We start from the raw sequence: 18,900 nt of genomic DNA, 5'->3' as shown, positions 1-18,900 counted from the left end.
ATTATTATGCGGTAGGGGGCTGCAGGGTGCCAAGGTGGGGACTAGGGGCAAGAAGACGTCCAGGGTTGCTTGGCTCTGCCTAAGGGCACTCTGCATATCCTCAGAGGCAAGCTGGCATGGGAAAGGAGTTCTAGACCAGAGGTTTTTTTATTAGTAATTTTAGGTGCAGAGATACCTAAGGAGCAGAAAATACTATTTATTTTATGCAACAACAGCAGCCTGGATATTACTGGCCCAGAGATGGAAAGAAGATAAAAGTCCCGACCGGAGACGAATGGTTGATGAAGATGATGGACTACACCGAAATGGCAAAAATGATCGGGAAAATCAGAAACCAGGAAGAGAACTACTTTAAGAAGGAATGGGGGGAAATTTACAATGTATTTAAGAGAACACTTGTAAACAACTAAAAACTTTGGCAGGATTTGAGTGACGCTTGTAATGTGCTAAAAATTAAGGTAAAAATGGATTGTTTAAGAAAAATAGAGAAAATAATTGAAGCAGTTGAAAAAAGATTGAAAATGGTAACCATGGGAGAGCGGGGGGGGGGGAGTCAAAGGATTCAGGAATTCCTAAATGATGATGTTGATGTTTAAATCTAAAAATTGCAATGTAAAACTCAATAAATAAAAAGATTTAACAAAAAAAGGAAAAGGAGTGATATGATAGCCATGTTCAAATATATAAAAGGATGTCACATAGAGGAGGGAGAAAGGTTGTTTTCTGCTGCTCCAGAGAAGCGGACACGGAGCAATGGATCCAAACTACAAGAAAGAAGATTCCACCTAAACATTAGGAAGAACTTCCTGACAGTAAGAGCTGTTTGACAGTGGAATTTGCTGCCAAGGAGTGTGGTGGCGTCTCCTCCTTTGGAGGTCTTTAAGCAGAGGCTTGACAACCATATGTCAGGAGTGCTCTGATGGTGTTTCCTGCTTGGCAGGGGGTAGGACTCGATGGCCCTTGTGGTCTCTTCCAACTCCAGGATTCTATGATTCTATGAGTTCTAGAGCTAGCTTTCCGTCACCCTAGTGGGTCGGCAACCTAAGGCCCGGGGGCTGGATCTGGCCCAATCGCCTTCTAAATCCACCCGCAGACGGTCCGAGAATCAGCATGTTTTTACATGAGCAGAATGTGTCCTTTTATTTAAAATGCATCTCTGGGTTATTTGTGGGGCATAGGAATTCGTTCATTTCTTTTTTCAAAAAATAGTCTGGCCCCCCACAAGGTCTGACCGACCCCCAGTGGACCGGCCTCCTGCTGAAAAAGTTTGCTGACCCCTAGACCCCTAGGAAGGTTGAGGCCACTTTAACTCCTATTAGTATTTTTGCTTTTGTATCTTCTGAATTTCCAAAAATTGATTTTAATGTTTTATCTTTTTGCAAACCGCTTTGAGGTTTCCCTTACAACCAAGCAGTATAAACATTTTGTAAAATAAACCAATAAGTGGCCTTCTTCCTTCCAAAGTAACTTTGTGCTTAAGAACCTAAGTGTCTGCAGGATCAGGCCCGCATCCCTCTTCTCCCAGTGTCCGTTACTGGAAACCTGAGAGGAAGATGAGAGCAGGAAAACATATGGTCTTCCTGAGATCCCCTTCAACTGGGATTCAGAAGGATGGCTGCCCCCAAACATCCTAGCCAGTAGCCCCCCCCCAGCCCTCCATGAATTTGCCCACTCCTCTTTCAAAGCCTTCCTAGTTATGGGAGGACGCAGGTGGCGCTGTGGGTTAAACCTCAGAGCCTAGGGCTTACCGATCCCCACGACGGGGTGAGCTCCCGTTGCTTGGTCCCTGCTCCTGCCAACCTAGCAGTTCGAAAGCACACCAGTGCAAGTAGATAAATAGGTACCGCTCCGGCGGGAAGGTAAACAGCATTTCCGTGCAGTGCTCTGGTTTCTCCAGAAGCGGCTTAGTCATGCTGGCCACATGACCGGGAAGCTGTACGCCGGCTCCCTCGGCCAGTAAAGCGAGATGAGCGCCGCAACCCCAGAGTCATCCGTGACCTAATGGTCAGGGATCTCTTTACCTTTACCTAGTTATTGGGACTCTTGTGGGAGGGAGTTCCACCGTTTAACTCTCGGCTTCATGAAGGACTTTCTTCCATCTTTCCCAGATCTGCCAGCCTTCAGTTCCATTGCTTGCTCAGGAGTATGGATGCTTTGAGAGAAAGAGGCGAAAAAAACTTTTCTCTACTTTTCCCATTCCAGGCACAATTTTATATACTTCTGCCCCGTTGCCTTACTCGCCTTATCTCCAAAAAGTCCCAAACGCTGCAACCTTTCCTCACAGGGAGTTGTGCAGGAACGTTTGCTGTTTTCTGAACTTTCCCCAACTCCTGCAACATCCTTTTTTTTGGCAGAGAAGTGACCAGAAATGTACACAGGATCCCAAACGCAGGAGACGAGAAACTCATTTGCCTCTTCCGTCCTGGCTTTTAAAAGGCTCTCGTGAATTTTTGTGGGAATTGTTGTGATTTATTACTCATTTAATGCTGCAGGATAAAAATGAAAAGCAGGCAGAGGTGTGTTTGTGCAAGTGTGTGTGTGTGTGTGTGTGTGTGTGTGTCCAGCTGCTCTCCACCTCCAAAATGCCCGGAAGCTTTTTGAAAAGCAGAAAATTACAAGCTCACCTAGTAGTTCCTTATTTTGGAAATGGAAAAAAACAGCATTAATACTACAAAACGCCCAGCCAGCCCCTCCCCGCAAAGTTCCTCCTCCTGCTCCCGGGGTGGGGGGGACGACGACGACCAAAAACCTCCACATAAATATTGTTGTTGTTTAGTCGTGTCCGCCTCTTCGTGACCCCCTGGACCAGAGCACGCCAGGCACTCCTGTCTTCCACTGCCTCCCACAGTTTGGTCAAACTCATGCTGGTAGCTTCGAGAACACTGTCCAATCATCTCGTCCTCTGTCGTCCCCTTCTCCTTGTGCCCTCCATCTTTCCCAACATCTGGGTCTTTTCCAGGGAGTCTTCTCTTCTCATGAGGTGGCCAAAGTCTTGGAGCCTCAGCTTCAGGATCTGTCCTTCCAGTGAGCACTCAGGGCTGATTTCCTTCAGGATGGAGAGGTTTGATCTTCTTGCAGTCCATGGGACTCTCAAGAGTCTCCTCCAGCACCATAATTCAAAAGCATCCATTCTTTGGTGATCAGCCTTCTTTACGGTCCAGCTCTCACTTCCATACATCACTACTGGGAAAACCAGAGCTTTAACTATACGGACCTTTGTTGGCAAGGTGATGTCTCCGCTTTTCTTTATGCCACATAAACATACAAGGCTCAAAATTGGGCTATTATATTACTGGCTTTATTTTGTCATTTATTATATAATACAAATATGTGGAATTCTTAGATACAAAACATTTGGAAATAAGATAGAAAATAGAAAGCGGGGGGAGGGGGAGGGGAAGGGATTTTCTGTGTCCAGGCAGTTTGGGGGGGCAGGAGAATCACAGCCCCCTTCCACCCCCAGCCCCAGCCCCCCATATGTGACCCAGGTGCTCTCTAGGTGGGAGGGGGCGGAGGAAGGAATGGCTACTCAGTTGGGGGGGGCATCAAGCATGATGTGTGCCCCCCCCGGTGCAAATGGTACCAGGCTAACCAGCTCCATCGCAGCCTGGGGGGGGGGGTTGCCATACTCCAAATGGCAGAAGCGTGGCTGGATTCTTCTTAAACTGAACCTGCAGTCCAACATCTGGTTTTCTGGGGGGTGGGGGGGCAGTCCAGCTCCATTGCACTTCCTCCCCCACCCCCTTGTCCACTGCTCCTTGCAGCTGCAGAGCCAAAATCCCCCCTCTCCTAACATTCACACTTTTTCTGCAGCACAACCACTGTGTGTGTGTGTGTGTGTGTGTGTGTGTGTGTGTGTGTGTGTTTTTGCTGCAACCACGTTTTGAAATTGTTCAGTTCCATTACTGGAATTTGACTTTGAGGCACGGTTAAAATCAAAATAAAAAAGTAAGACGGTGAATTCTTGCTGAATTCAATATAATTTTACATCCTAGGGGCTTTTATCCTTCCCCCGTTCCAAAAATAAAAGTAAAAATACAGCGGAGATCAAATTATTATAAGGGGGGCGGGGGCGGAAGGAAGGTAGGAAACCCACAAGCCCACCCCACCAATTTTATCCACGCCGTTGTCAATCGGGCAGATTTCTAAAATCAGCAGCTTCGACGTGGGGGTGTCCGTCGCCTCACCCCCACAGATTCCCTGTAATCCGAGCGCCGTTCGTAGCTGGGAATGTCGTTTAAAAACACCGGAAGTTTCCATCGGACAAAAGTGAGATAAAACCGTTTGCTGGGGCACAATCCGCTCTGAACGTTGTGCCAGGTGAGATCGCCGCCCCCTTGCAGTGCACAGAGGCCTACAAAGAAGTAAGGGCTCCCCCTCCCCACTCCAGCCACTGGAGGCCTTAAGGGGCCTTGACTCCCACCTGAGCACTGCCCAAAATGGGGCACGACTCTGCCACTCGCACGGTGTCTCTGCCCCTGCCCAGGAAGGCTTCTGCTTCAGGCCATTTGCTGCCACCGGCCTGCGAGGAGAGAGGTTTCATGTGCTGAGGGAGCTGGGGAACTCCCCGCTGCAGGGATTTGAACCCTCCAAAGAATGACTCTGTCGCTTGCAAGGTGCTGCCTGAGGAGTTGATTATGTAGGGGGGCAAGGGGGGGGGATCTGCAGAAGGCAGCTGGGTCAGGGACAAGCCAGGGAAGAGAGTCTTTGGGCTGCTCAACCAAACAAAGGGGAATAAAGGAAGCACAAAACGAGGCAGCGCCAGGCCAGCTGGGCACCACCCCAAATGCCCAGGGGCAGAAACTCTGGATGTTATGGCAAGAGAAGGGCCCCCCCATACACCCGCACCTCGGCCCCCTCTTTCGTTTCCTCTGGGGAGGAAGAGAGAGCCCCCCAACCAGAAGCAACAAAAAGTTCCCCAAACCCCCGGGCCGTTGGCAGATGCCAGTCCCTGGGGCTGATGGGAAATGGAGTCCGATAACGTTGACAACCCGCAGGCGGGACTCTGTGGCGGGGAGGGGGCCGGAAAGGAGAGCAGGGCGGCCCCCGGCAGTCCAAGTTGCGGAAAAAACGTGGCGGTCACAGCTCGATCTCGAAGGTTTTCTGCTGGTCGCCGGAGAAGGGGTTGGGGGTGGCGGAAGGAGCCCGGGACTCCAGCGCCGCCCACTGTGCTTCAAAGGGGTCTGTGGGGGGGTCCTGGCGGGGGGCGGGGGGCGCCGGCAGGCTCTGCTCGGGGGGCCAGGAGCCGCCGTTGGGCCTGGGCCGGGCCGGGCCAAGCAGGTTCTGCGGGAAGGGACTGGCCTTGGCCCCCAAGTTTGCGGCGGGCGCCTGCGTGGCGGAACAGAAGGCGTTGGCCACCATCTGGGAGGGGGTGATGCCCACCACGGGCAAGCTGGGCGCGGCGGCGGCAGCGGCGTAGGGCATCCCCGGGGGGTATTGCATGCCCATGGGGAGGAAAGCCGGCGGCATTTGAGAAGGGGGCGGCACAAACATGCCCAGGGGCAGGGGGCCCACATCGTAGCTCAGGGGGAAGGCTGGCAGCGCCATGGGCACCTGCTGCTGCTGTTGTTGTTGTTGTTGTTGTTGTTGTTGTTGTTGTTGTTGGGCCTTCGCGGCCTTGGCCACTTCCTGCAGCCAGCGTTCAGCTTCTGAGGGCGTCCGCTTGTGGCCTGGCTGGAACGGGGGGGTGACGGGGGCTCCGGCCGAGGGACCTGCAGAGGGCAAGAGGGAGAAGAAAAAAGCAGCTCAGTCCAGGAGGACGGGAGAGGAGGAGTCGTAGGGTTTGGGGGGTGCCCAGGGGTCATCCAGCCCAACCCGCTGCCAGGCAAGGATCTCCAGATGTGCTGGTTTTGACCTTTAAAGCCCTTCACAGCCTAGGACCCTCGTACCTATGGGACCGCCTCTCCTGGTATACCCCACGGAGGACCTTAAAGTCCTTAAGTGGTGCCCAGAAAAGGACACAGTATTCCAGGTATGGTCTGAACCAAGGCAGAAGAGAGCAGGACTATGACTTCCCTTGATCAGGACACTCAACTTCTGCGGATGCAGCCTGGAATAGCATTCGCCTTTTTTGCAGCTGCATCTCACGGTTGGCTTGTGGTCTATATTAAAACCCTGCCAGGTTTTGCACCTCCCAGCTGTTCTACCCAGACACTGAGGTCCAGTGCCAAGGGCCTTCTGGCAGTTCCCTCCCTGCGAGAAGCCAAGTTACAGGGAACCAGGCAGAGGGCCTTCTCGGTGGTGGCACCCGCCCTGTGGAACGCCCTCCCACCAGATGTCAAAGAGAAAAACAACTCCCAGACTTTAGAAGACATCTGAAGGCAGCCCCGTTTAGGGAAGCTTTTAATGTTTGATGTATTACGGTACAGTGGTACCTCGGGATGCGAACGGGATCTGTTCCGGAGCCCCGTTCGCATCCCAAACAGAACACAAGACACGATGGTGCATGCGCGGGTCGCGTTTCGCCGCTACCGCGCATGCCGTCATTTTGAGTGTCTGCGCATGCGGCGAAACCCGGAAGTAACACACTACGTTACTTCCGGGTTGCTGCAGAGTGCAACTTGAACGTGCTCAACCCAAAGCGCATTCAACTCGAGGCATGACTGTATTTTAATATTTTTTAGGAAGCCACCCAGAGTGTCTGGGGAAGCCCAGCCACATGGGCGGGGTATAAATTATTATTATTATTATTATTATTATTATTATTATTATCTGTGGGACAGAGGCCTTTCTGGAGAGGGGTGGTGGCAACATACCTGTGCTGCCCCCTTCCATGGGCATTGCGGCTGCCGTGGGTCCAGGGGTGCCGTTAAGTGGGGTGCCATTGGGGGCCTCCCCGGCCGGCTGGGTGAGCGAGGAGTCGATCTGGCTGCAGAGGGCAGTGATGCTGTCGGAGTCGCCGTTGGGTGTCGAGTCGAGCTCAATGACTGGCGGGAGAGAGGAGGGATTTCAGAAGGGCCTGTCCCCCAAAAGCAGCTTGCACCCCATATTTCCCAACTAGCATCCCCATCAAGAGCCCCCCCCCAACAAAACACACCACCCCCAGACCTCAGTCTCCCCACAAGCCTTACCTAGATGTGTGATGCATGTTTTAAGTCCTAACTTTTTGTATGTTTTTAATTACAGCTGTCAGAAAAAAAATTCAAACTGATAATTGTATCGCTTTTTGTAAACCGTGCTGAAGTTGTCTTTCTACCATCAAGCAGTGCATACCTTTTATGAAATAAAAAAAAGCAAATTCATACCCGCTTTTTTTTTTTGGCAAGACAGCTTACAGGATAGAAAGACAGAAAAAGCCGAAAACATAGATCACCATTAAAAAGTAACTGAAAACTAACAGAATTAAAACAATATAAATTTTAAATATCTGTTAAAAATGCAGATTATGAGAGCGATAAAAACATCTCAGCACCATTTCATTAAAAAAAGGCAGTTCCTAAATCCCTGTCGGAATAAAAAGGACTTCACCTGCCAGCAGAAAGATAGCAAGAATAAATGAGAAATGCTGCTAAGTATTATTATTATTATTATTATTATTATTATTATTTGCTGTTGCATTAATTAATGGAGATGTATTGTCAAAATATGGGATGCGGGTGGCACTGTGGTCTAAACCACTGAGCCAAGGACTTGCCGATCAGAAGACTGGCGGTTCGAATCCCCACGACGGGGTGAGCTCCCGTTGCTCAGTCCCTGCTCCTGCCAACCTAGCAGTTCAAAAACACATCAAAGTTCAAGTAGATAAATAGGTACCACTCCAGCGGGAAGGTAAACGGCGTTTCCGTGCGCTGCTCTGGTTCGCCAGAAGCGGCTTAGTCATGCTGGCCACATGACTTGGAAGCTGTACGTCGGCTCCCTCGGCCAATAAAGCAAGATGAGCGCCGCAATCCCAGAGTCGGCCATGACTGGACCTAATGGTCAGGGGTCCCTTTACCTTTACCTATTGTCAAAAGAATTGGTCTTATGCATGGTAGGCAAACTAAGGCCGGGGGGCCGGATCCAGCCCAACTGCCTTCTAAATCCGGCCCACGGATGGTCCAGGAATCAGCGTGTTTTTACATGAGTAGAATGTGTCCTTTTATTTAAAACGCATCTCTGGGTTATTTGTGGGGCATAGGAATACATTCCTTATTATTTTTTTCAAAATATAGTCTGCCCCCCCCCCAAGGTCTGAGGGACAGTGGACCGGCCCCCTGCTGGAAAAGTTTGCTGACCCCTGGTCTTATGTGTGACACAGGCAGCTCAGATAGTCATTGCAGCTCTATGGAAAATGATGGACATTTAGGCCCACATGCTTTGGATTAGAGAAAATTAAGCATTCTTTGAGATTTCATAGACTCATAGAGTTGGAAGAGACCACAAGGGCCATCGAGTCCAACCCCCTGCCAAGCAGGAAACACCACCAGAGCACTCCTGACATATGGTCGACAGGGACTAGAACCTTCAGGTACTTTTTATATTATTTGCATTTCCCTTATTATACACATACAAGGGAAGCACCATTTCCAAGCCAATCCTTCTCAAAAGCCTGGCAAATTGGGAACTAGACTGAATGACCCCATAGCACCGATATTCTTCATCGGAAGACATTTATTCTTGCTTTTGTCTTTCACAACCTGGACTTTATTTTAACCCCCGTACACAGTTTACGTGCCTATTTTATAGTTTGGATTTCCCCCCATCTTTTATTTTTCTCTCTCTTTTTAAAACAAAAAAACCCCCACGTTTATCTATCATGAATCTTGCAAGTAATATACCCCAAATCACAAAGGGGTACGGCTAAGTTTCACCTGTCGTTATAACGGTTCCCTCTTGCTTTATATATGGCATGAAATGAAACAGAAAAGATTTCCAAAAATGAAACAAAAAAACCTAAACGGCCTCGGTCCAGTATACCTAAAGAAGCATCTCCACCCCCATCGTTCTACCCGGACACTGAGGTCCAGCGCTGAGGGCCTTCTGGCGGTTCCCTCACTGCAAGAAGTGAGGTTACAGGGAACCAGGCAGAGGGCTTTCTCGGTGGTGGCACCCGCCCTGTGGAACATCCTCCCACCAGATGTCAAAGAGAACAACAAGTACCAGACTTTTAGAAGACATCTGAAGGCAGCCCTGTTCAGGGAAGTTTTTAATGTTTAATAGGTTATTGTATTTTAATATTCAGTTGGAAGCCGCCCAGAGTGGCTGGTTATTATTATTATTATTACAAGTGTTTTATACCCGCCCCTGGCATGGTTTATCCCGCCAGGGTAATCAGAAGGTAGACTGCCATGGCATGTGGAAGCTTCATTGAGGAAGCACGTTTGAAAACCTCCATGGAATGACAGCCATGCACCCAAAGGGTCTCTCAAGGTGCGCCCCCCACGCTTCACCTCCCTCTGCCCCCCCCGTTCCTCACCCGCGTCCCCCCTGCGCTGCAACGTAGAGGGCAGTTCATTCAGCCGCAAGGAGAGTTGCCTCTTGAATGGAGAGTTCTTCTGGCTGAGGGTGGGGAAGCCCCGGAAGGAGCCCTGGCGCACCAGCTGCTCCAGGGGCGCATGGCGGCGTGGGATGGCGTGGGCGCCCCCCACCTCGGCCTTCTCCTCCGGCGACGTGGCCCCCTGCGGAGGGGAGGCGCTGCCCGGCTGGGCGGGAGCTGGGGAGGGGGGCGCAGGAACGGTCGCCGCTTCGGCTGAAGGGGGAGAAAGCAAAGATTTAGAGGAGTCCCTGAACCCCGGACCTCATGCTTCTCTTGCAAAGGAGTCTTGACCCAGCTTCCCCTGGTTGCCCCTCCTTCCCCTGCCCCCCTGAAGTGCCCACATTTTGGGGAGTTGGGGAAGGGGTCGCCTTTATACGATTTATGTATGGAAAGGAGAAAGCGGACAGTTTTTTATTCTCCTTTTCGTAGGGGTGCAAATATCCAGAGTGTGGGGGTCAGGGGGGATTGCTATGAGGAATTATGAAATATGGAGCAAGCCATTGTGTCCGCGATGAAAGCATCACGTTGACTGAGCTTGATTCGTTGACAATAATTTCTGATCGAATCCCACTAGCCTCTGCACACCTCTGCCATTTGCTTTCTCTACGCCTGACAGGCACGTACAGTGGTACCTCAGGTTACATACACTTCAGGTTACATACGCTTCAGGTTACAGACTCCGCTGACCCAGAAATATTACCTCAGGTTAAGAACTTTGCTTCAGGATAAGAACAGAAATTGTGCTCCGGCAGCGAGGCGGCAGCAGGAGGCCCCATTAGCTAAAGTGGTGCTTCAGGTTAAGAATAGTTTCAGGTTAAGTATGGACCTCTGGAACGAATTAAGTACTTAACCCGAGGTACCACTGTATAAGTATTCAAAAAACACAGGCCAGTTGCTTCACCAGGCATCCTGGGTCATAAAGCTAGAAGGTCGCTTTGATGTAGTTTGATCTATAGATAGATCTTAAGGGCCAGGAAGAGAGTTCACAAGGAGATGGTAAATACTGCCATCGTTCCTCTCTTGTTTACTGCTGTTTATGACTTCCGGGGTTTCCTAAAAGCATTCCTCCTCAATTCCTATTTTATTTACTTTGAACTACTATGCATGCGGGTGGCGCTGTGGGTTAAACCACAGAGCCTAGGACTTGCTGATCAGAAGGTCGGCGGTTCAAATCCCTGTGACGGGGTGAGCTCCCGTTGCTCGGTCCCTGCTCCTGCCAACCTAGCAATTCGAAAGCACGTCAATGTGCAAGTAGATAAATAGGTACCGCTCTGGCGGGAAGGTAAACAGCGGTTCCGTGCGCTGCTCTGGTTCACCAGAAGCGGCTTAGTCATGCTGGCCACATGACCCGGAAGCTGGACGCCAGCCCCCTCGGCCAGTAAAGCGAGATGAGCGCCACAACCCCAGAGTCGGCCACGACTGGACCTAATGGTCAGGGGTCCCTTTACCTTTTTACTATGCATGCTCAAATTAGCTCTTTGTCGTTTAACTTTGTCCCCATGTGGGTATTTTCTGAAATGCTCAGAGGAAATCTGATTGGTTCTTACAAACGCTGTGTAAAAAGTTCTTTTGTGAATAAAACGACCTGGGCCGAGGGGTGGACAGGAATTATTATTACCGCATTTTTCGCTCTATAAGATGCACCAGACCACAAGACGCACCTAGTTTTTGGAGGAGGAAAACAAGAAAAAAAAATTATGAATCTCAGAAGCCAGAACAGCAAGAGGGATCGCTGCGCAGCGAAAGCAGCAATCCCTCTTGCTGTTCTGGCTTCTGGGATAGCTGTGCAGCCTGTATTCAATCCATAAGACTCACACACATTTCCCCTTGCTTTTTAGGAGGGAAAAAGTGAGTCTTATAGACCAAAAAATACGGTATACGCATCCCTCCCAGAGTCTCGCTGGTCAAGCCTCATGTGTATTTTATTAATCAGAGTCCAATCCTTCCTTGCTTTGGGAACGCTACATCTCCTAAGACTGGAACTTGTGCCATGAACCTGAAGGTTGGACAGATAAAAGAGAAGGCTTTTTCGCCCAGAGTTAAACTGCGGAACTCCCTCCCACAAGAAGCAGGAATGGCTTTGAAAGAGGATTGGACAAAGTCACGGAGTAGAGAGGCCCATCAAGGGCTCTGCTCTACCTCTACAGTTGGAGGCAGTAAAAGCTTCTGAATGCCAATTGCTGGAAACCAAAGGAGGGGAGAGGGCCTTGGGTTCGAATCCTGCTCGCAAGGTTTCTCATAATGGGCATTTGGTTGGGCACTGTGGGAGCAGGAGGCTGGATTCGATGGGACGTGGGCCTGATCCAGCAAGTCAGGCTGTTCTGGTACTCTTATGGAACCTCCAGCTGCAGGGGCAGTCTATTTCGATTCCTCGGTTGTTTGGGCTATTTGGCCAGTGTGAGATGATGATGGGCTTGATCCTGGTCGTCTGCTCTTAGCACCCAAAGTCCGGGGGGAAATGATATATAATGAACTGAAAAAGGTATTTAAATATACCTTCCTGAAGAAACCAGAGGCCTTTCTCCTGGGCATAGCCAGCCAATTGGTGCCAAAGAAGGACACAACTTTCTTTATGTATGCTACAACAGCAGCAAGAATACTCATCGCAAAGTATTGGAAGACACAAGATTTACCCACTCTGGAAGAATGGCAGATGAAGGTGATGGACTACATGGAATTGGCGGAAATGACTGGCAGAATCCGAGACCAGGGAGAAGAGTGGAAGAAATTTAAAGACTATTTACAGAAGTATTGCAAAATTAATGAATGTTAGAATGATGTTTGATTGAAGTTAAGCGGTTTCTAGCTGTAATGATATAAAAGAATATGGAAAATTTTTGATTTCTAAATAGGTAAAAATTTAATGTTATAATATATTAAGATCAAAGATCAGGATAATAAGGAGAGAAAGAAATTGCTGAATTAATTAATTGAATTGGAACACAAAAAAGGGAGGTACGAGGAGGTCAGGGAAACAAGGATATGAATGTAAGATATGGAAAGGTTGATTTTTTTATTTTTATTTTTTTCTTTGTAAGTGTATTTATTTTCTTTTTTTATTCTGTATTTTTCTTGTATTTTTATTTTTGTCTTGTACTTTTGTATTTCTTGCTTTTATGTAACTCCTTTTTCTGAAATTTTAATAAATATTTTATAAAAAACAACAACAACAAAGTCCGGGGTTTTTACCTTTCTTTCTGTCCTGCGGGGGCCTTGCTCCCAAGGGTCGGCTGGCAGAGGTAGGGGGTCCCGGCAGGCGGAAGGAGCCCTCGCGGGCGAAGCTGGTGCGGGTGGCGTCGAAGGAGGCTGTGACGCCACACTCCTTCTCCCGCTTCTGCTTGCGCTCCAGGCAAGCGGCAAAGGCACATCCCACGGCGTGGCTTAGGCGCTCTCCCTGCAAGGGGGGAGAGGCGGCGAGGCTGTCAGAGCAGCCCAGAGGGAAGGCCGGGGGGGGGGCCGCCCTCGCACCGGCTGAGGAGGAAGGTGGGCCCCCGCGCCCTGCGCACCACGCCAAATGCTGGTCAGGGGATAACCTGCGGAACTCCCTGCCACAAGGTGCAGCAGCAGCAGCCACTCACTTAAGGTGGCTTTGAGAAAGGGCTAGGCAGATTTATGGGACGTTTGCTGAAGAACACTTGTCCCCCTCCTTACAACAAGGTAGTTTGGGATGAGAGAGATGGCGACTCTCTGCGTCAAAGGCTTTAAACCTGATCCTTTCCACCCAATGACAAGAGGGGTCTCACAGGGGAAAGGGGACCCCACGGCATCCACACAGTTCTAGGGTTGCCAGCAGGTACTTTGGGGGTGCCAAGGGGCAGCGAAGTGATTTTTGAGGCTTCGCCCGTTGCAGGAGGACATCCAGAGCAGCATTTATGGTTCTGGTGGTGCCGGTCAGGGGGAGAGTGGCAGCGGTGGTGCAGTGGTTAGAGTGCCAGACTGGGGTCAGGGTTCGAATCCCTGCACCCAACCACGAAGCTCATGGAGTGACCTTGGGGGCCGGTCCCTGCCTCTTGGGCTGATCTATCTCACGGGATTGTTGTGGGGATTAAATGAGGAAGGGAATGAACCATATACATTATTATTATTATTATTATTATTATCATTATTGCTGCTGCTGCAGGGAGCTGTATTAGAACCCTTGGGATTCCTTCCAAATCTCCAATTCTATGATTCTGTGATTATTATTGTTGCTATCATTTATTAAAGTTTATATTCCGCCCTTCACCCAAGGGCCACAACCTAAAAATGCAAAGTGAGAACACAAAATGCATAATGAAGCGAGAACAAAGGCAAACCACACCGTGAGCCCCATGGTGGAAAAGGTGGGGTACCAATGCAAAAAAATCAGAAACCGTTAAGAGCATAGCCGTCAATTTACAGATTTGAAAATAAGGGATCAGCAGCCAAAATAAGGGATTTTTTCCAAGCACAGGTATGTTCAACTTCTGAGCCCCTCTGAGCCAAAGGCAGAAAGCCCAGCCGGCAGCCAAACGAAGCCTCAAGCGGTGGTTCCCACAGCGCAGCAACCCGGCAAAGGGGATGCAGCAAGGAAAACCACTGCCACCTCTCCGCTGGGAAGCGCTGAGCAAAGGCGAGTCCCCAGGCAACGTGGCCAATTTGATTGGCACAAGGCATGCAAGCTCCACCCCCCAGTCGTTCTTAGACTCCTTATTGGGTGAGCAACGCAGCCAAGCAACACAGCTGGAGCATCCCTCCTCCCTGGCCGGCAGGGAGGGAGGGAGGGGAGCTGCTTCCTTTGAAACCCGGGAAATTTAAGGGACATCATCAATAAGGGACAGCAGCGGGACACGGCGCTGGGATAAGGGACTTTCCCGCCAAATAAGGGACGGTTGACAGCTATGGTTAAGAGCTCCATATGCACGGGTCTGCAACGTCCGTGTGCCCCCCTGGCGCCACCCACCGAGTCCTTCAGCGCCAGGAAGCAGTGGCAGATCCAGCGCCGCGTGGTTCCGTCCCGGCAGATGTAGGAAAAGGCCTTGTCGAAGTTGCGGTCTGGGGCGCAGAAGGAGACCTTCTCAATCGTCTGGTCCACGATCAGATCCTGGCGGGAGGGGAAAGGAAAAGGGCAGGCGTGACACTGCGCAAGGGAGAGCTTGCATCGTGTGAGTGGAAGCTGCCCTCTGCGCACGCCCAGAGGCTGCTGTTCCCCGAGGCCAAAGCTCCTCCGTGTCGCCGCTTTGACGCTGGAGTGCAAGGAGCCCTCTGGCCAATGGAAAGCAGCTTCCGGGGCTCCGCCGTGGCTCTCCCGGGAAGCCACAAAGAGCATCACTCGAACCCAAAACCGTCCGTATCCAGAGCAGGCACTCTGAGCTGCAGCAACTTCGTACCTTGGTTTTGTCGTCCACAACTCTAAGGCCATCCGCCGAGACCCAAAGTACCGACTTCACCGATTTGCGGCCGCTCTGTTGGGAGAGGGCAATGAGAGGGAGGGCAGGAATGTTAACAGAATTTCACTTTGCCAGTCTTGCTACAGCCCCATGGGCTCTCTGGTTTTATTTCGGGGTGAAGGGAGGACAGAATGAATTTCTTTGCTTCTGCGCTCCTGGGTTTTGGAGATGGCACCGGTTGTTGCAACCAGGCCGCTGCGCCCAAGCAGGGGTCACAGTCTGCCCCCCACCCACAAGGTTGTTCTGGACGACAATTACCAGCAGCCTCAGCCAGCGGGGCAGAAGGTCAGGGCCAAAGGGAGGAGCGGTTGGCAACATCTGGAGGGTACCAGATGTTGGGGAACGGGTGATGCACATCAACATGTCTGTCCTTCTGATCCCAGGGCGGCAAACAGCTCCTTCCCCCCTGGTTGAGGACACATTCAAGGGCAAAACTAGTCTGTCCCCCTTAGAATGCGTGAAAAGGCCCTTTGGGTATACACTGGTTCTCAAATGCCTTGATTCTCAAACTCCGAAAACCCAGAAGTAAATGTTCCGGTTTTCAAACGTTTTGCAGAAGCCGAACATCCGATGCGGCTGTCGGCTATTGTTTCCAGGGCACCTGCACCAATCAGAAGCTGCGCCTTGGTTTTTGGACATTTCAAAAGTCAAATGGATTTCCAAAACTGATTAAAGTTTGGGGCGTTTGTTTTTGCTATGTATTTTGTGTTTCTGTTTTTGAAGCTTTTTCGATCAATTTGTTTTTGTGACTCTTCAGCTACTGATTGGTTGATTGTGTGACTGCGGAAATCAGTGCAGGTAAGAACAAAATTAATTTTGATTTTTATCATCTACAATACTGTCTTATAGTACAGTACATTGATTATTGCTTTCATTTTATGGATCAATGGTCTCCTTAGAATGTTAAATTGCTGTTTTAGGGGTTGTTTTTAAAAGTCTGGAACGGATTAATCCGTTTTGCATTACTTTCTATGGGAAAGCACGCCTTGGTTTTGGAACACTTTGGTTTTGGAACGGACTTGCGAAACGGATTAAGTTTGGGAATCAAGGTACCACTATACATTTATGGGGGGAGTCAGAGAGGGAGAGAGAAAGGGTTTGAAACAGAATGGAGGCATAAAAACACAAAGCATTGGGTTTAAAAAGAAGTCGGTTGGCTTGCTTGCTTAGAAGGCACCTCCCAATTTAAAATTTGCTCCACTTAAAAAAATTAAAATACAGTAAAATGCTTATTAATGGGGCGCTGGTGGCACTGTGGTCTAAACCACTGAGCCTAGGGCTTGCCGATCGGAAGGTCGGCGGTTCGAATCCCCGTGATGGGGTGAGCTCCCATTGCTCGGTCCCTGCTCCTGCCAACCTAGCAGTTTGAAAGCACGTCAAAGTGCAAGTAGATAAATAGGTACCACTCCGGCGGGAAGGGAAACGGCGTTTCCGTGCACTGCTCTGGTTCGCCAGAAGCGGCTTAGCCATGCTGGCCACACGACCCGGAAAAACTGTCTGCGGACAAACGCCAGCTCCCTCGGCCAGTAAAGTGAGATGAGCGCCGCAGCCCCAGAGTCGTCCGCGACTGGACTGTCAGGCGTCCTTTACCTTTACCTTTTTAAAATGCTTGTTGCTTTGTCATTACTTTTTAAAAGCTGCAGGGGGCAGCAGAAGCCTTGCACCACCATCATTTTCAGGCTGCCTCCATAACCCCCAACCTCTCTCTCCCTTCTTCAAGAATACTATGGTCCTTTTCGTCCTCATCTAATCCCCACAACCGCGAAAGGAAGGTTAGTCTGAGAGGCAGGGACTGGGCTCCCAAGGTGAGTTTCCGAGTGGGGGATTCGAACCCTGGTCTCCCAGGTCCTTGTCTGACACTAACCACTACGCGTCGCTGCCTCTATATTTTGGAAGATTTAACTAATGCAAATGGTTAAAGCTCATCTGCTCAACTGACTCTGGTTTCGTTAGCTCTGTATTAATCGTTTCGATGAATGATTTTTGAGGTTTTCTGAATGACTAAGACTGTACTGAATTGCAAAAATCATTTCAATGAATCGGTTGCTGCTTGCTGCATTTATATGTTATTGTGTTCGATGGCACAGTGAATGCAATGTTGGCTGCTTTTTCAATGCTTTTGTGATCATCGGGAGCCACTCTGAGCGCAACATTTGCTGCTGGAAAGGTAGGATAGAAATATAAAATCAGAGCAAAATTCAACCTTCTAATTAATGAGGGCATTGAAGTCTCCCCAACCCTGCCCAACTCTCCGTCCAGAATGACAAGGAGGGCAAACTCTGCTTTCTAGTTATAGGTAAAGGTAAAGGGACCCCTGACCATTAGGTCCAGTAGTGGCCGAATCTGGGGTTGCGGCGCTCATCTCGCTTTATTGGCTGAGGGAGCCGGTGTACAGCTTCCGGGTCATGTGGCCAGCAGGACGAAGCCGCTTCTGGCGAACCAGAGCAGCGCACAGAAATGCCGTTTCCCTTCCCGCCGGAGTGGTACCTATTTATCTACTTGCACTTGACATGCTTTCAAACTGCTAGGTTGGCAGGAGCAGGGACCGAGCAACGGGAGCTCACCCCGTCACAGGGATTTGAACCGCTGACCTTCTGATCGGCAAGTCCTAGGCTCTGTGGTTTAACCCACAGCGCCACCTGCGCCCCACTTCCTAGTTAGAAGCCTTCAAATTGCAAAAATTATAAACATGCACCAAGCTAATTTTTAAAGATTCTCCCTGTCTAATTTCCCTTTTGACCATCTGCTTCGTGACGCTGAGTCATTTGGCAACGCCATTAGGCAACATCACAGATCTGCTGGGACCCTTTTGGCACAAAATCTCCTGCTTCCCAGGCCAGTGACCCCTCACCCACCCCCACGAAACACACATAAGCCATTCCCCACATTGCACGGGGGTTGGACTAGAGGACCTCTGGGGGTCCCAACTCCACGATTCCGCGTCCCAGGGCAGAGAGGTCCTACCAGAGCAGCCAGTGCCCTGCTCCACACACAGGTTGCCCTCCGGCCTCTTCTCTGCCCCCTCCCCATGCGTTTCCTGGAGAGAAACCAGACCCTGGCCCACACCCTCTGAGAGACCCTCCTCCAGCAACTCACCGCTTTCAGCTTCTTCACGGCTTCTTCACAAACGTGCATTCCCCGAGACTCCGCCACTTCGGCATGACCCAGGTACTACGGGGGGCAAGGACAGGGGTCCAGTTATAAAGCTCTTTAAACTTGGGAACAGTTCACCTGTGAAATCGTCTCCCCCCCCCACATGCAACCCCCTCGGATCGGCAGAGCTGGCCCTGTTACAGGGGCCACACGAAATCTGCTCCATGTTTCTAAAAAATCGATTTTTTCGTCTTTTGGAACCTACACTTTGGAACTCCCCGCCACTTGATAACAAGCTGCCTAGAGCAGCTGGGGCAACTCAGATAAGCGGGATGCTAATAAACAAACAACAACAATGATAATAACAGCAGTGGTGCCTTTACTGTACTCCTGTCAGCACCTGCTTAAACCCATTTTTGTTTAGACAACCTGCAGAGGTTGATGAGAGCTTTGAATTCGAAACCTGCGGGACCAGAGATTCTCAGAAGACTGGAGTTAATTTATGGACTATTTGAAAAGGAATTGTGATGAACAGATTACGCTAGTAGGTTTGCAAGGAGTTTTGTAAGGTGGATTATTTGAAATATTGCAAAAAAGACAATGAGGAGAATTATTAGTTAAAGATAATTAAAGGTAATATGAAATTAAGAAATGCATAATAAGTGATAAGAATGGAAAATCATCAGAGGTGTTGACGGAAGTCCATAAATTATTGTATAAGATGAGAAGTTTTGTTGTATGAATGATAATTAATATATTAAAAACTAATAAAAATGTATATATATATTAAAGAAAAGAGCTTCAATCTGCTTTTAGTCTAAGGGTATTTAAAACTTTTTAAAAGTCTTAGTTATTCATCCTTCTTACTGATAATTCTATCTCTTTATTCTTCTCTTTTCTTTTCGCAAACCGCTCCATTTTTTCAAAACAATCAAGCAGCGTAAA

The 18,900-nt window shown here is 49.6% G+C and overlaps 1 protein-coding gene across 1 annotated transcript in view; it reads right to left on the bottom strand.

The window, feature by feature from the left end:
* Window positions 1–4,890: 4,890 nt before the first annotated feature.
* Window positions 4,891–18,900, bottom strand: part of NUMBL (NUMB like endocytic adaptor protein) — a 31,828-nt gene continuing 17,818 nt past the window's right edge. Inside the window, exons 3-9 of the mRNA XM_082231230.1 lie at window positions 17,959–18,033; window positions 14,803–14,877; window positions 14,376–14,516; window positions 12,644–12,848; window positions 9,395–9,667; window positions 6,756–6,926; window positions 4,891–5,711 (exon numbers count right to left, since the gene is read on the bottom strand). Coding sequence (XP_082087356.1) covers window positions 5,080–5,711; window positions 6,756–6,926; window positions 9,395–9,667; window positions 12,644–12,848; window positions 14,376–14,516; window positions 14,803–14,877; window positions 17,959–18,033 — 1,572 coding nt within the window. The 3' untranslated portion in view covers window positions 4,891–5,079. The remainder of the gene's footprint in view (window positions 5,712–6,755; window positions 6,927–9,394; window positions 9,668–12,643; window positions 12,849–14,375; window positions 14,517–14,802; window positions 14,878–17,958; window positions 18,034–18,900) is intronic.

This window comes from Podarcis vaucheri (genome assembly GCF_965113315.1).
Source record: "Podarcis vaucheri genome assembly, chromosome: 7".
In the NCBI taxonomy this organism is placed as follows: Eukaryota; Metazoa; Chordata; class Lepidosauria; order Squamata; family Lacertidae; genus Podarcis; species Podarcis vaucheri.
This window is presented reverse-complemented; position numbering and strand designations above follow the sequence as displayed.